Source organism: Microtus oregoni, unplaced genomic scaffold (genome assembly GCF_018167655.1).
Source record: "Microtus oregoni isolate MIOR12 unplaced genomic scaffold, Mior012 000001F_ref0000356, whole genome shotgun sequence".
NCBI lineage: Eukaryota > Metazoa > Chordata > Mammalia > Rodentia > Cricetidae > Microtus > Microtus oregoni.
In genome coordinates, this window is record NW_024543060.1 from 51,663,490 (window position 1) to 51,681,258 (window position 17,769).

Genomic DNA, 17,769 nt, shown 5'->3' on the forward strand with positions numbered 1-17,769 from the left:
AGGCAGGAAAAAAAAACAATCAAATACTTGGCAGACCAAAGAATGAAAGAAGGAGGTACTGGGCAGGAGTGGACTCTGCCTCTGCTGGACAATGTGCTTTTGTTCCTAGTTTTTCTGGAAAGCATGTGTGAGACCTTACCTTGTGCGCCTGCCTGAGAGAGATGCCATGCCCCACTCCCGGGATGAAGCTCCGACCCAGGATGGACTAGGCTAGAATCTCCCCGGTAAGCGCACCTTGGGGTGCTACACACAGATGATTAGGAATGGGCTAAATTAATATGTGAGAATTAGCCTAGAAGAGAATGGGCCAAACGGTGTTTAAAAGAATACAGTGTCCGTGTAATTATTTCGGGGCATAAGCTAGCTGGGCAGGCGGCTGGGGTGTTGGGGACGCAGCCCCGCCGCTGCCCTTATTACTTCATGCGCCCTACACTTGTGTGTGGTGTTCATGAGCACTGAAGTCAAATCGAGAGGGGAAAGATACCTTCGACCTAGGAAGCAGTGTAATCTGACTGTGCAAGAGATTCTCCAGTCAAGACTGGGGCTGTGGAGCCCCTAACCCCACTCCACACACAATACACACACACGCACGCACGCACGCACACACAACATATACACACACCCCCAGCCTGCTCACAATGCACGTACACGCACACAACATATACACCCCACACCCCACGTGCGCACTCTCTCTCTCTCTTACACACAAGCGTGTACACACACGCATACACACGCACACAACATATACACCCCACGTGTGCACTCTCTCTCTCTCTCTCTCTTACACACACACGCGTGTACACACACGCACTCACACACACAAGTCACTGTACCACCTCCTTGGTGGCTGAAACAAATAATCCAGAAGTGCATTTGCTGTGTGGCTTAGTCATGGGTAGGCGTTAGCATCCTCAGTTATCACAACCTCCTGAGAGAGACTTGGCCTATAGTCACAGGAGCCCACAGTGTACAAAGCCTGTGGCCAGGGTGACCACAGAAGCTGAAATAGAACCTTAGCCCTCTTCTTCCAGGGTGCCCCTGCCACCCCTGTGGCTCCCCACATAGGATTTGCCAGATCTCCTGTTTGCTGAATCAAAGAGAAAATATTTACAGCAGAGTTTGCAGCTGATGTTGAAGCGTGAAAGTGGTTCCTGTCTCAGGAGAGCAAGCCATGACGGTGTCTCCATTCTTTCAGGAGCAGACCTGGGCCATCTGTCTGCAGGCTCAGTGCTGGCTGAAGAGTTCTTTGCAAGGACTGCTGAGCCCCATTCGGGGCTATAACATAGGTTTCCCGTGCCACTGTACCCCTCCGTGGTGTCCCCTTATCCCCAGGTCAGTCTCCAGAAACATTGCTGTGGCCCCAGCCTTGCCAACCCAAGGAAAGAAACAAGGCTCATGACCGCAGAGAGGAAAGAGAGAGATGGCTGAGGATGGCGATGTCGCCAGAAATGCCATCCCCTGAGCAGCAGAATGTAGAGCTCCTATCCAGCCCCCATGGGACCTGCTGGAAAACCCAGGCGGTCTGAAGGCTCTCAGTCAAAAACGGGTCAGCAAGATGAACCATAGAAAAACTGAAACTGAGAGCCATCACAGCCCCGTGGAGTTCTGGGTCAGTGGTCACCCTGTTCCTCCTACGCCACTGCTCTGACACTTGCCCAGCCTGCGGAGCAGACAGAGCCCTGTGCTGAATGCACAGGAAGAGAGGCTGGCGCTCTACACACAGCCTGGTGTGAGATTCTGGGGTTTTCTCTGAAGCTTCATGGCCTCAAGATACTGCCAGTGGACTGGATTTTGTTTTTGTTTTTTTTTTTTTTTTCAGATGGGGATTTATTCTGTGCCTTGTACTGTGCCTCCCATTTCTTGGCCACTTAAAGGATATATTGCTGGTTTAAATGTGTGGTAAAGTGGTAAAGGAGGCAGCCTTCCTTCTTTTCTCCCCTGTGTTTTTGCCAGGAAGCTCCTGCTGAGCAGTGGCCTTGGACAGGATTTCCCTCCTCTAAGCTAGTAACTTGCTATCAGTGCCCAGGCGGGACACACACACACACACACACACACACACACACACCTGCCTTGCGCCATCCCGGGTGCTGCCTGGGCATCTGTCAACTCAGCTGAGCTCTGTGGATCTGTTCACCTGGCCCCTCCCAGGACCACAGCATGCTGCATGCTGACAAGTGAATCCGAGCGTGTGCATGCTTACTGGACAGGCTGCATTTCCCCCGCAGCTGTGGGAGCGGCGTGGAGACCTGTAGTTACTGCTGCACTCTGAGGAGCCTGTTTCAGCCTCTACTTTGTGAGCCTCCTTCCTCCAGCCCTCCCACCCTTGCATCCCACCTACTTTACTAGCCCACTACCTAGTGTTACAGGTTATAACTGACTGTGGATCTCCGCTGAGAGAGCCCCATGCAGCATAGCAGTGCGGTGTGCTTCGTTGTGTCCTTGTCCACCCATCCATGCAGTGGCTGTTTCCCAAGGATTTAATGTGCCAGGCCTGCACAGAACAGAGCGGAGTCTGAGCCCTGGTAGAGGGTATAGTCTGTGTGAGAGTCAGGCTAGTCGGTGTGCAGTCGAAATGTATAGTGAGCTGTCATGGGGTGAGATTCCCAGCCCCGCTCATGGGGAGAGCAGAGGAGCCGAGAGCGGGTTAGTAACGAAGATCACTAGAAGCAACAACCTGGAAAGCCCTTGTCCTGGGGACCTGCTGATGGTGTCAGAGTGTGGTCTGTAGTGTATGGGAGACTTGGTATGTGCTGCCCTTCGGTTTTTGTTTGTCTTCATCGCTTCAGAACCAAGTAGAGCAGAACTGACGATTCAAGTGTGCACCTGTCCTCTTCCTGTTCGGTCAGACAGTAAAGAGGTTGGCAACGTAGAAAACAGTAACGCTGTTCTCGATTCCTTTTCTAATTTGGAAAAATAGAATGATTCTCTCGTTTTAATGTTAGCATCTGGGGTCTGTGAGATGTCTCAGCAAGTTCAGGCCCTGGATACTGAGTGTGACAACCTGAATTCGGTTCCCACAACCCACATGGTGGAATAAAATCCTGTATGTTCTCTGACATCCACAAATGCACACACATACATACACAAATAAAATGGAAAAAACTTTAAAACATCAGGGGTGGTTGAAGGGTTTTTAAGTAGAGGAAGGACACAGGAAAACCCTGGAAAGTGGCCTGACCCGAGCAGTGTGGTCCCAGGGGACAGAGCTAGGCCTGCTCCTGCTGGGTGCAGGTGTGGATATCGCTCTTGGGTTGCAGCATGGGGTGGAAATAGGATTGAAGGTGGGTTTGGGACGTGCTCCGGGTGCGGTGCCTCTGGAACGTTTAGGTAGAGGTATTTCCAGGACACCTGTTCCTATAGCTACCAGGCCAGAATCCTCACCACAAATAGGGTGCCTGAAGTTCTGTAAGTAGATGAGGGCTTGTCAGCAGAACATGGAGAAGGAACTTCTGAAACACAACCTGAGGGGACATGAGATAAGGAGATTCCGAGGACACTGATCCCCCATTCCTCCAGGCTGGCTGTGAGCTGCTCCTGCCGCCCTCCACGCTGTACATGCCTGTGTTTCTGGTATGTGCCATGAGGTGAGACCCTGGAGAGCCTTGTTCTGTGGCAGGGTCAGGAGGCCTGCATACAACTCAGCCTCAGCCCTCGGCCCTAGCACAGGGTCCCTGAGCGGTCATTTTCGTTTTTAGAGTCATTTTGATTTTGATTTGTATGTGTGTATATCTCTCTGTGTGTGTCTCCCTCCCTCCGTCTGTCTCTGTCTGCTCCTCTCTCTCTCTTTCTCTGTCGTGTGTGGATGTGGGTCACCTGATCCCCTGGAGTGAGGGTTACAGGTAGTTGTGAGCTGCCTGATGTGGATGCTGACAGCCAGCTCCAGACCACTGAGAGAGCGCATGGTATGAGCTCTTAGCCTCTGAGCCTCTCCTTAGCTCTTCATATCACATTTGGTGCTGACCTTGACCATTTCAGTCTTCCAGCACAGTGTCTATCAGCAGTAGCCCAAGTGTGAGAGTCGCATTTCTCTCCTAGCCGATTGATGACGCATGCTCCAGACAGAGAAACTGAGGACAGGTGTAGCTTCCCCAGAGGCCACCCTTTTCAGTGTGGGTGCTTTGGAAGCATTTAAGTTTTTTGAGACATCACATTCACAATATCCTATTAGCACTCCCCAGTTCAATCTTTCAGAGCATCCTCTTGGATAAGGAAGTAGCTCCAGCTGTACTGGGTAACACTGGGCTGGCAAGACAGCAGGGAAGAGGGGTGTGCCAACCCTCCATCCATCAGGGCCTCCAGGGTCCATAGCAAGCTGAAGAAAGGCAGCGGCATAGACTGATTGCTGTCTTCAGAGTGTCCTAAATGCTTACATGTAGAGCTGTCTCATCACACCTTCATACACACCCCCGTGAGCACGAGGAACTGTTCCCGTTGTACATTTGAGGAAACTGATGGACAGGATCCCACAGGCAGAGGCAGAGCTGCAGTCTGAACCCCCAGGCATTCTAGTGCTAGAGACTGCTCTGTGACTTTGTTCCTGCTCTGTCCTTGAGCACACTGACGAAATACCTGGTCTCTCCCCATAGCTAAGCTCTGCCTTGATTCAGCCTGAGCGCCACACTTGGCCGAGGTCCACCATGCCCTGGCCACACTTGGCTGAGGTCCACCATGCCCTGGCCACACTTGGCTGAGGTCCACCATGCCCTGGCCACACTTGGCTGAGGTCCACCATGTCCTGGCCACACTTGGCTGAGGTCCACCATGTCCTGGCCATACTTGGCTGAGGTCCACCATGCCCTGGCCACACTTGGCTGAGGTCCACCATGCCCTGGCCACACTTGGCTGAGGTCCACCATGCCCTGGCCACACTTGGCTGAGGCCCACCATGCCCTGGCCACACTTGACTGAGGTCCGCTCAGGGCTTCTCTGGCCACACTTGGCTGAGGCCCACCATGCCCTGGCCACACTTGGCTGAGGTCCACCATGCCCTGGTCACACTTGGCTGAGGTACGCTCAGGGCTTCTCTGGTCACACTTGGCTGAGGTCCACCATGCCCTGGCCACACTTGGCTGAGGTCCACCATGCCCTGGTCACACTTGACTGAGGTCCGCTCAGGGCTTCTCTGGTCACACTTGGCTGAGGTCCCCATGCCCTGGTCACACATGGCTGAGGTCCACCATGCCCTGGCCACACTTGGCTGAGGCCCACCATGCCCTGGCCATACTTGGCTGAGGTCCACCATGCCCTGGCCACACTTGGCTGAGGCCCACCATGCCCTGGCCACACTTGGCAGAGGCCCACCATGCCCTGGCCATACTTGGCTGAGGTCCACCATGCCCTGGCCACACTTGACTGAGGTCCGCTCAGGGCTTCTCTGGCCCTTTGGCTGTGCTTCGTGTCTTCCCTCAGAAATGCCAGAAGTCACTGTTTTGTTTTCTCTAATTCTGGGTGTCTTGTCTCCCTGCAGATGATCAGCTCCAGTGTAGGGTCGTGTGCCCAGCCCATGGAGCCTGGTCTAGCCTCCTCACACAGAATGCACCACGGTGTGGACAGCGTGGATACCTGGTCACAGTTTCTGCTGAAGACACTAGAAATAGTCACTGCTGTTTAGTTCAGGAGTGGGGGCAGTTGTTTGTCTGCACGAGATACTTTCTCTAGAAATCATCTTGTCAGTAACTAGTATTTCATAAAATGTCTTTTGAAAATGCAAGCTTTCCTTCCACCTCTGTGAAACGTGTGGCTGTTGCTTTTGAAAAGGACAGCGTAAGGGAAGTGCTTCCTGTTTGTAGAGGTTCATATTTACCCTGTGTGAAAGCGCCTGACAGCCAAGAGCTCCTGGAACCTTCTGTTGAAGAACCTTTCTGTATTACAGAGCAGGGGAACAAGGTCGAGCTGGGCTCCTGTCATTTCACTGCCTCCCAGGACATTCTTCCTTAAAGACCTTTTCAGCCCTTACTACCCCCCAGAGATGGAGGTGCGGGTGCTAGCATGGAAGAGTTCCCCGATCCCGAGACGAGGCTCCCCAGCTCCCCAGTATGCACCGTCCTGAGCAGCCATAGAACTCACATTTATCTTAACCGTCCTCACAGCTGCCGGTGCTGGACTTACTTTGTCCCGCTGCTGCGAGATACCCTACTTTGATTTGCATTTCCCCAGTAGTAGGTATTTGTTACTTGAGGCTTCCTCTGCTGTAAATGTCTATTTATCACACTCTCTGCTGACTCCTGTCACTGGGTTTTTTCTCATTAGTGTTTCTGTATATGTGAATGTTCTTGTTTGTTACATGTTGTGAATATGTATGCCGTTTGTCATTAACTCCGTTGTTTTGTTTTAGTCAACAACAGCTGAACTTTTAATGTACATTCTTACTGGTAATATAATGATTTTTAGCCACATTATTCATATTTTTGTTTGAAAAATCTTTTCCCTGTCACGATGACATGAAAGTATCCTCGTCTCAGAGTTCTAACAGTCTAGCCTCCATGCTGTGGTCACTAATCTGCGGAGCACACTTGGCTGCCTCCCATGCTCTGGTCACTAATCTGCGGAGCACACTTGGCTGCCTCCCATGCTCTGGTCACTAATCTGCGGAGCACACTTGGCTGCCTCCCATGCTCTGGTCACTAATCTGCGGAGCACACTTGGCTGCCTCCCATGCTCTGGTCACTAATCTGCGGAGCACACTTGGCTGCCTCCCATGCTCTGGTCACTAATCTGCGGAGCACACTTGGCTGCCTCCCATGCTCTGGTCACTAATCTGTGGAGCACACTTGGCTGCCTCCATGCTCTGGTCACTAATCTGTGGAGCACACTTGGCTGCCTCCATGCTCTGGTCACTAATCTGTGGAGCACACTTGGCTGCCTCCCATGCTCTGGTCACTAATCTGCGGAGCACACTTGGCTGCCTCCATGCTCTGGTCACTAATCTGCGGAGCACACTTGGCTGCCTCCATGCTCTGGTCACTAATCTGTGGAGCACACTTGGCTGCCTCCATGCTCTGGTCACTAATCTGCGGAGCACACTTGGCTGCCTCCCATGCTCTGGTCACTAATCTGCGGAGCACACTTGGCTGCCTCCATGTTCTGGTCACTAATCTGCGGAGCACACTTGGCTGCCTCCATGCTCTGGTCACTAATCTGCGGAGCACACTTGGCTGCCTCCATGCTCTGGTCACTAATCTGTGGAGCACACTTGGCTGCCTCCATGCTCTGGTCACTAATCTGTGGAGCACACTTGGCTGCCTCCATGCTCTGGTCACTAATCTGCGGAGCACACTTGGCTGCCTCCCATGCTCTGGTCACTAATCTGCGGAGCACACTTGGCTGCCTCCCATGCTCTGGTCACTAATCTGTGGAGCACACTTGGCTGCCTCCATGCTCTGGTCACTAATCTGTGGAGCACACTTGGCTGCCTCCATGCTCTGGTCACTAATCTGTGGAGCACACTTGGCATGCCGGCTGAGACAGAAGTCTGACTTTAACTTTCTGTGTCTTTGGCCATCACCACAGTCCTGACTATTAAAGAGGCTGGCTTCTTCTGTGCCTGGCTTTGCCTCTGATTTCTTGATGTCCCTGTCTGGTTGGCTGGCCCGCTAGCTGGCTACATCCCAGCTTGCTTCTGCTCGGGTTCTCCATGTCTACTTGTTTCTGGTACCTTAGGATTTCCATTTCTTCCTGTTACATTCAGCCAGTGTTAAGTATTTTCCTCGGGTGGTGTAGGTCTTTCTGAGGAGGAAGGTTTCAGACTTGTACAGTCTATAAATTTTCAGGAAGTCTAAGATGTCTAAAATAGACATTTCTAAATTAGTAAATTCAAAGAGCTGCACACAGCTAAAAACAGGCTCTTTTAGAGAGGATGGTGCCGTGCGTTTCTCTTGAGATGTGAAGCCCGAAGTGGCTGTATCACCTGATGTCAGGCGGGACTGTGGGAGGAGCCTTGGCATTCTTCTCACTTCCTGCTCCGTGTCTGTGTCTCCATTATGTCCTGCAAAGCCTGGAGCTCCTGAAATGTGGCCGTGGCCACCCTGGGACAGGGTCAGTGAGGCTGAGGTTGGATCTAGTGTGCTCACCTGCACAGGGCACCTCTCTCTGTGCCTATACCAGGGGCTGGTTGTGTCCTCTTGGTTGAGGTGTTGGGGGTGTGGGGTTTCTATCGCAGTACCACAGAGCGCATGGCATTTCGTTTCCCAGCTGGAGCTGTGACTGCCTGTGGGGAGGCTCTGTTCCTTTCATGACAACCCTTTGTTGCTGTCTTGTAGGGAGGAATGATCAACTGGAATCGGCTTTTCCCTCCTTTACGTCAGCGACGAAATATCAACTATCAGGATGGCCTTCGATCTGAGCCGCGAGCATCTCCTCCCCTGGAAGTTTCAGAGGAGCAGGTAACCAGCGACACCTGTACTCAGTCTAATCCATACCGCAGGCTAACCAGTGACACCTGTACTCAGTCTAATCCATACCACAGGCTAACCAGTGACACCTGTACTCAGTCTAATCCATACCACAGGCTAACCAGTGACACCTGTACTCAGTCTAATCCATACCACAGGTTAACCAGTGACACCTGTACTCAGTCTAATCCATACCACAGGCTAACCAGTGACACCTGTACTCAGTCTAATCCATACCACAGGCTAACCAGTGACACCTGTACTCAGTCTAATCCATACCACAGGCTAACCAGTGACACCTGTACTCAGTCTAATCCATACCACAGGCTAACCAGTGACACCTGTACTCAGTCTAATCCATATTGCAGGCAGGCATGAAGTGTGAACCAACAAGAAGTCAAAGTTTACTTTGGGGCTGTAGAGATAGTTGGTAAAGTACCTGCCATGAAAGCCTGAGGCCCCGAGTATGAAATGCCAGAACTGGTCATCTCAGTCCTAGGAAGACTAAGGACTTGTTCGGCAGTCCAGACTAGCCTAGTTGGCAAGACTCTCAGAAAACAAGGTGGACAGCAGCTGATGAAGGACACCTAAGGTTGATCTCTTCATGGGCATACACACGTGTGTGAGCACATACACACATCCTTAGCTGGGTGTTGTCACATCTGTAATCCTACTATATAGGAGGCTAAGGCAAAAAGATCTTGAATTGCAGAACAACTTGGGTCACATAACAAGACCTCATCACCAAAATAGAATAAAAAAAAAAAATACATGGATGAAGTGGGCTCCTTACAGAGGGTTGGGAGAGAAGCAGAATCTTGGAAGAGAGTAGCTCCTTTGTGTGGTTTTGACTTTTATAATTTTAAATTATGTTAATGTTTTACATGTTCAAGAAGTAAATTACCAAAAAGGGAACTGTCTTAAAATTGCAAAGAAACGTGATCCAGCTTTATCCTGATGAATTACATGCTGATGTTGAAGAGGGGGTTAATTTTAGTAAGTTTTGAACCGAATACACCGAGACAGCATTAAAGCCTCACACAAATCTTAACTTGTTTGTAGGTTATTTTCATAGTAGTTCAAGAACTGGGGTTGGGATGAAGTCAGCAGCGTGTGCACAGCATGATGGCTTTCCATGTGCGTGGGTGCCTCTGTGTGTGAGCACACATGTCCACACACTGTGCCCTTGCTCTCGATGTCCCAGTAGTGACAAGCACACCCACTGCTCTGGTGTTGCCCACGGAAATAAGCTGGCATTTTTAGAGACATGGTAGATTCCATGGTACGGTGACAAGAAACATCGGAGGAGCATCTTGTGCCCATCCATTACTGATAGCGTCTCACAAGGACTCCAGAGACCATCACAGAGGATTCCACCGGCCATATTGGTAACGTCGGCTTCAAGGATCCACGTGAAAAGAGTCATACCGTGTAATCCACTGGGAACAGGACCCACGCACTCATACCGACTGTCAGTTACTTCTGTTGCTGTGGTAACACACCATGGTCAAGACCACATAGAAGGAAGAGCTTATTTGTGCTGACAGTGTCCGAGCAGCGAGTCTAGCTGTCAGGCGAGGGGCAGGAGCTGAGCTCTCAGATCTTCAGGCACAAGCAGAAGCACAGAGAGCAAACTGGAAGTGGAGTGAGGCTTCTGGTTTCAAATCCCGACTCAGTGACATACTTCCTCTAGGACTTTACCACCTAGACGTCCCCCTCAGCGTCGCTGACTGGGGACCGAGTTCAGATGCGGAGACGGTGCCTACACGTGTTACAGAGTGGACGGAAGGAGGCATATTTCTGTGCAGTAGGAAGGGCATGGTTTTCTTTAAAAACAAAATAAAAAACCCACAGCTTTGCAACCACCATAGTAAACATTAATTCAAGGGAAAGGCACCAGTGTATGAAGCACTGGACTCTGCGTTTTCACAGTATCTCCCCATCAGTGAGATACTTGCTATTACATGAGGAGACTAGTAACCATGCAGTAAGGAGACTGGGCCCACCCCCGTTACCAAAACTAACGTTGCCGATAATGGAAGAAGTGTTGTGTTTATACCCTGAAAAGGACTCAAGATACAGAACTTGGCATGACCTGAGAGACCCCTGTAAAGTCCTAACCTGCATTCTCCAAAAGTAAGAACGCCGCAAGCTGCTCAGGTACCTTCGTGAAGGCTGTGAACCAGGCTGGGCATCGTGGAGAAGCCATCTCACAGCGAAAGGACATCTTGTTAATTGTTGGTGAAGTGAGAATGAATCCAGTGTCAGATCCCTGCTTTCAAGCTCTGCCAGCAGCTGGAGCGAGGAGGCTGGAGGTAAAGGCACTTGACAAGACCACCGCTGCCGACTCTGGGTTCCTAGGGATCTTCCGAGGCTGCATGCTTGAGATTGTGTTAAAGTCCACAGCACTGCAGTGTGAGAACACTTGAGATTCCCTCTGCCTGGGAGAGGCAGGTTTGCAGCTGACCACACCAGCCAGGCCCTTTGTCCACAGCCTCTGCTACAAAACTGTCTGTCCTTCCACACTTGGTGATCAGAAGTGCGTGGGTAGGCTCCTCCCACGTCCCTGTCTGAGGCCTGGGTCAGGGCTTTTGCCAGAAACCTGCCAACCTGCCCGACTTCAACTAATGGTTGGGTCTGTTGGTCCCTTAGCCTGGCAGCTTCTTGCTTTAGGCTTGTCTTTCACTAACTCTCTAGGTTTTAGCAGCAGAGGGCCAGATGTGCACCCAGAGTTCCTTTTTATTTGCTTATTTTATTTTTAGAGACAGGGCCTCACTCTGAAGCCCAGCCTGATCTCAGTTCATGGTCCTGCTGCCTCTGCCTTCTAGTGCCGGGATTAGAGACATGCCCTGCACCTGTCCTCAAAGTTCATCTGCCCCATCTTCTTTATCAGTTAGTTCTCTTTGGGGGTGGCAACACACACCTTTAATTCCACCTTTAAGACCAGGTCAACCTGGTCTAACAGAGCAATTCCAGGACAGCCTGAACTACACAGAGAATCCCTGTCTCAAAAAAACCAAAAACCAAACAAACAAAAACAATCCCATAGGCAAATACCATCCCAGAGGTGAGGAGGAAATGTCTCAGGTATTTACATTCATCAGACCCTTGTGATGACAGAGAGTAGTCACCCAAGGGGTGAGAACAGACACCAAGACTGCTGTGAGTCACATTCCTCAAGTATCTACAGGTGAGCTATTTCTTGGTTCTGGCAGTTTGGGGCGAGGAAAAAAAGATATCAAAAGGAGGAGGAGGAGGAGAATGTGAAAATGTGTCATTGTCTATGGGGTTTCCCCAATGAGTCGTTTTCCCTTGATCCTCCCAGAATGACAGTGCTAAGGATAACATGTTGTCAATATCACTGTGTAGGAGCTGTGAACTCTCCCTCACAGTTGTTGTGAGAATTTACACACTGAGGTCAACCTGCCGTTCTCCAACCGTCTGTCACGCCTTTCTCTCGATGTTCCTGATCAGGGGCAGACCGTCAGTGTTCGCACAGCCCATAACTGTCGTGCACACTCTTGGAGTGTTGTAGAAGAATGAAAAGCTGGTTTGGGCGGGGTGTGGTGGTGCACCCTTTAATCGCCGCACTGGTAGATTTCCAGGACGCTGAACCTGCATCTACACAGCAGGTTCCAGGCTAGCCAGGGCTGTCCAATGAGATCCTGTCTCTTAGAAAAAAAAAAAGACTTGACTTCTAGAGACTACAGTTAAGTTCAGAAAGTTGTAATTGATGTGTGATCTCAATTAGTTTATAAAATCACTATCAGAAATGTGATTAGCACTTTTAAATATGATCAAACTTTTTATCATTAATTTTTCAATTAAGTGCGTTTGTATTTTTTAAGTGTTAAGGTTCCATGTTGTTTGCTTTTGCAGAGCTGAGGATGAACTACATTCTCACCCGAGTCATGTGACCTGTCATTTATTACACGTGTGCGAGCGGGTGTGTGCAGAGGCCTGAGGTGGTTGTGAGCTGCACGGTGTAGTGTAGTCTCTGTAAGAGCCGTGTACACTTGTAACCACCGAGCCCCTTTCTAACCCTTGACTCATGGAACTTTAATACAGCAAAGAAACAGTAACACATAAAGTTCTGTCTCAAAAAACCAAAAACAAAACAGTGACTTTCTAAACTCAGAAAAATGTTAAAAAAAAAAAATCCTCCTAGGCACACAGAGCCCAGATTTTAGTGAGAGTTGTGCGAGCAAACCCAGTCAGTGGGAACTGTACCCATGGACTTTGTGAGCCAGTATTCAAAGAAAATGTTTGTATATCAAGGTGTCATGTCACAAATTAGCATGCAGCCATTTCCAAGTTTTTCAGAACCCACCCTGTTTTCAGTGAGTAGAACCATGGCCTCTTTGCCAGTTCGTCACCCATTGGAGGATGGTATCCCAGCTCCGTTTCATATACCTTAAAGAGGCATTCGTGGAGGAGGCTGGGGTGAAGGTAGAGCCGTATGTCACTGGGTATCTATCTAAAGGTGACCCCAAGAAGCCAAGGGACAGGATGTCACATCTGCCTTCTTTAGGGAGGCATGCAATGAGGAACATCAGAGAAACTCAGTCCTGGCCTGTCCCTAGAATTGTCAAGAGGTCTCAGAGTGTCAGTGCTGTGTGCAGGGTAGAGATGGAGACCACCGTGATAAGGGACTGAAGGAGTGCTGCACAGCCCATGGGGGGAGGAGGGTGCCTCTGATGAGAGCTGCACCCCAAGTCAGGTCCACAGATGCTGAGGGAGGGGTGCAGCTGCAGAGAGGCTCCAGAGTGGCCTGGAGAGCTTGACTTAGGAAGGCTGAGAATACACCAACGTGCAGAGTTCGTCAGATAATCCCTTTCCCATAGCCACAAGTGCTCCTGACTGGCCTCCCCTCCCTGTATCCTCTTTTTAATAGTTCTTATTTAGTCTTCAATATTTTATTCATGTACGTAATGTACTCAATCATACCCCACCCAACTTCCTTCTTGTTCTCTCTCACTCCCTCTGGACAAGTCCCTCTCCCGCTGAGTGGATGAAGGCTGCTTGCATCAGCACGGGAGTGCAGCTGTTTTCTGGAGCATGTGCACTGCACTGCTGGCTGCACCACAGGAGAAAGATGGCTTTCCTCCCTAGCAACCATTAACTCTCTGCAGCCCCTCCCCCACCATCCTGGCACTTGGTGCAGTGTCATTGCTCAGTGAGCTCATGAGTTGGGTGGCCATCATCCCGCTTGCTTGGCCAGGTATTCTGATACCACACTCACTCTAAAAACTAGAAAATCAGTGTCACCATCCTGATGACCTCAGCTTGTTCCCTGAGACTCACATGGTGGAAGGTGAATAACTGATTCCCACAAATGGTCCTCTGACCCTCATGCAACACCATGGCACATGCCCATAAATAAACATTATAATCTTGATCCCTGAATAAGGTTTTAAGTAACAAATAATGAAATTTTGTAAAATTTATATATTTTTGTTTGTTTGTAAGTCAAAGGAAGAGGGAAAATATCAAATATCCCTGCACTTAAACGGTACGCTCTCTGGCAGTCCCACACAAATAGACTAAACGCGCTGAACCAAAGCTGACAGAGGGGAATCACACTTCCTTTCCCAGTCATGTCTGACTTCATTTTTGTCAGCCTGCAATCAACCTGGCTGCACTGCCCACCCTGGTGATGCTGGGAAGACAGGCGTGGGCATGGAGTTGCCCTTTGCCGAGGACCTGCTGCGTGCTCAGCCGTGGACAGGGGTCCCTGGCAGGGATGTAAATATCAGAGAACCCTTGTTGCCGGTCAGGAGGTGAGGGGGTCAGATTAGGATGAGAAAGAGCTGCATTCCCACAAGGGACATCCAGGGCAGCGCTGGGGAGGAAGCTGGCACTGGCAGGTAACAAGTGCTGCCGTGCCTGTCACATCAGAGTGCTCAGGAGCTGGCACAGGGGGCGCCCAGCTGTGCACGGGGTGGGGCCGCTATCTGGTGGGCATTGCAAGCTATACACACCAGAATTTGGGAAGTTAAAACCCAAAACACCATTTGTTTTTGACACTCTTAGCTAAAGGGAAGTTAAAGAAAACCACAGCTTTGTTGAGCAAACCAAGCCGTTGTCATTGAAGGCGTTGCTTTGTCTTGTTGGGATGAGGGTCTGTCTCGTTTGGCTTGTGTCGCAGGAGGTGAGTTGGGCTGGAGAATAAGGCAGTTATACTGAAATGGGGAGATGTGAAGAGGTCATCAAAGGTATTTGGAAAAATAAGGTTTTTTTGGGTTTTTTTGTTTTTTTAAGAAAAACTAGGAAAGAACCGTGTCTGCGTATCTGTTTCCTCCCTCGCAGTGTGGTCTGTCTTCCGAAGAACATGTAGGAGGGAAAAGTATGGTCTACCTGTGGTCAGCTGACAGTGACAGTGCCCTTTGGTGACTGCAATTCCGATCGTGTCCCCTTTCTTGGGTCAGCCTGCCATAAGGCTTCCTCACGTCACAGGAGGCTGAGCAGGCCACTGACGCCAGCAGTGGGCTGTGACGACAGGCAGCTGGCCGGACTCACCGTCCTGTCTCCGTGGGACTCAACCCAGGGAGGAGGAGAGAGGAGGCTCCCTGGGTGCCCTGTAGATTCTGTTGTCTCAAGCCCTTGCCTCAGTCACAGAAAATAAGCATTAGATATTCCACAAGACTGAGAAGGAACTGGTGTGGTCCCTTGTACCTGTAGTTCCCACACTCGGGAGCCTGAGGCACAGGATTGCTGCAAGCTTGGGGCCCCCTTGGACTGCACAGTTTAAGGCCAGGGCTGTGTATCAACACCTTGTCTCAAAAATAGATTAGATAGATAAGTACATAGATAGGCAGACAGATGATGGATAGATGATAGGTAGATGACAGACAGACAGAACAGATACACAGATAGAGGCCGAGACAGCGGAGTAGCCTTGTTGAGCATTAATCACCTGTGGTTGCATTCTTACCGAAGCTGAGCAGAGGGTGGGTTAGAACCCTCATTGCACGCTAAGCTGGCAGTTAGCAGTGGTTTTAGACAGTGCCTCCCGTGGCGCCAGAGCAGGAGGGAGGTACCCAGTGGGCTGAGAGAGACAGCAAAGATGGGAACAGCTTTTCAGAAAACTCCCATGGGGCATTTTGTAAGTTTCCCATACAGATTGCTATCAACCTGATGTCTGGTAATGACTTGGATGCAGCGTGTGGGGCCTGCTGGTGGCTGTGCGGAGTTCTCGGTGTCTTTATTCCTTAAGGAGCTCACATCTCTGAGCCTGACCACGTCACCATCAGCCCTCATCTAACCCGTGCTGGGCTACAAGGCATGTCAAGCCTTCCTCCTGGTGGGGAGAAGTTGACCTGGCCCGAGACGTTGGTGAAGTCATCATCTGTTGCCAACCACCCCCTTTACTGTAGCTTTCAGGGCAGGCCCTCAAGGTCTGTCTGATAAGCCTGTACCAGGCCGTCAGCAGTGAGAACACCAGACACACTTTTTGTCTTAGCCCAGAAAAACACATAAGTATGGCAGCCAGATGCAGTCACGGGCACTTGGCTGCTGACCACAGCGTCTGAAGCACCAAGCTCTCTGCTCACCTTTAGGAGGACGAGACTCTTCAGCAAAGACGTGTGAAAAACCCAGCTCACTTGTCAAACCAGCACTGGTGGACACGTGGTTGTTCATGTCTGACAGGAGCGATCGCGGGAGATTGCACACAAAGCTTTCGTTCTCATGCCAGACGCTGCTTGCAGGGCAGCCTAGCGCCCCAGACCCAGGGGCTCCCATGCAGTCTGTGCTGCCTGCCACTGCGCATCTCATATCTTGTACCTGCATCTTCTGGATTCTCACGTCCATCATCAATACAGGGAAAACTCAGGTACCAGGTAGAAACTGTGGCCAGACATCGGTGCCCGCCCTTGTCAGCCCCCTGAGACAACTGCCTGTCAGCAGCACATAGACCTGTTCCTGGCCAGGTACAAACACAAGTGATCCACAGCCATGCCTGAAGTACTTAGGATGCCAGCACGCATAGAAGAGGGACCTTTCCCACACAACTCATCAGGAGCAGCCTAGTTGTTGGAAGCATTGGAAACATGTTCGTAGACAACACACAAAGCAAATTGGAACCACCCAACTATGGCTGGTCCAGAGACAGTGCAGAGAACCACCTTAAGGTATCATTGGAACCCAAGGCTGAAATGAGACATCAGGGAAGTTTTTCTCTCCTGTGACTTGTGTCCCACAAGCTCCCCAGCCCCTTGTCACTCACGCAAGCTGATGGGAGCTGGAGAGGGTGGGTGGGCAGTAACGCCCACTGTAAAAGGCCCCAAGGGAAGGAGAGAATAGCCTAGAAATCTAAATGGCAAATTTGGTATCTGACAGCATGAACCAGATTAGAACTAGGTGACGTGCAAATGTCAGAAGAATCTCTGTGGGCTGAGGATACCAGAATAACCCTGTTGACAGAGATGTCACTGAGAGGTGTGACTTCTCATCACTATAGAGATGTCCGTCCACCTGTGGAATGGAGGGGAGAAACAAAATGACTTGTGTTTGAACTCGATTAACCACTGAACATAGAAGTTGCTCAATGGCTCAGGGCTCTATCTTTGATCTAACTTGTTTAAACACTGTCTTCAGTAATGATTCAAATGAAGTTTGGAGGTTTGCTGAGCATACTGGGGAGATACAAGTTTGAGAAGGGTGATTGACAACAGCATTCGAATGAAAAGTGACTCCTGGTTGACTGGAGAGCAGCCAGACATGCACAGTCGTCTTACCTAGACGGTCACTGTAGGGTTTGAGAAACCCAGCCTGAGTGTGTAAGTTTAGGAGGCTTCTGCCAAACTGGCGGTTTACATGCTGTGAACTCTTTACAGAAGTATGTGTGTGTGTATGTGCACACACGAATGCGCGTGCACACAGACACACACCATGGAGTTGCATGCTACTCCGGCTACCACGTTTTCAGATGTTACAAATGAGAAAATGAGGACTGGGGTACAAAGCACTGGAACCTGAGACACACTGTCACAGTTTAATATGAATTTCAGTGTAAGCTCAAGTATTAAAACTTCAGCACCTAGTTGGTAGCACTGTTTCCGTAGGTTCTAGAAATTTTAGCGAGTGAGATCTAACTGGATGGAGCAGGACACTGGGAGAGCTGGGCCTTGGCTGTTCCGTCCCTGTGAGGGAACGGGTTCTTGAGTATTTCGTCCCTGACTCCTTCTGGTTTCATCCTCTGCCTCCTGGTTGCCACATACACGACCATAATGTTCTGTCCAGGCACAGGGGGGCAAAGTGACCGTGGCCTAGACCTTTAGACCTCTGAGCCACAGTAGCCTTGTACTTCTACCAGGTGATCTGGTTACAGGTACAAAGATCAGCCAGTTTAGTACTGAAAATAGTGTCATTGCTGTGA

The 17,769-nt window shown here is 50.3% G+C and overlaps 1 protein-coding gene across 1 annotated transcript in view; it reads left to right on the top strand.

The window, feature by feature from the left end:
• Ubac2 (UBA domain containing 2) overlaps window positions 1-17,769 on the top strand; it is a 158,651-nt gene that overhangs the window by 135,889 nt on the left and 4,993 nt on the right. Inside the window, exon 8 of the mRNA XM_041669088.1 lies at window positions 8,259-8,381. Coding sequence (XP_041525022.1) covers window positions 8,259-8,381 — 123 coding nt within the window. The remainder of the gene's footprint in view (window positions 1-8,258; window positions 8,382-17,769) is intronic.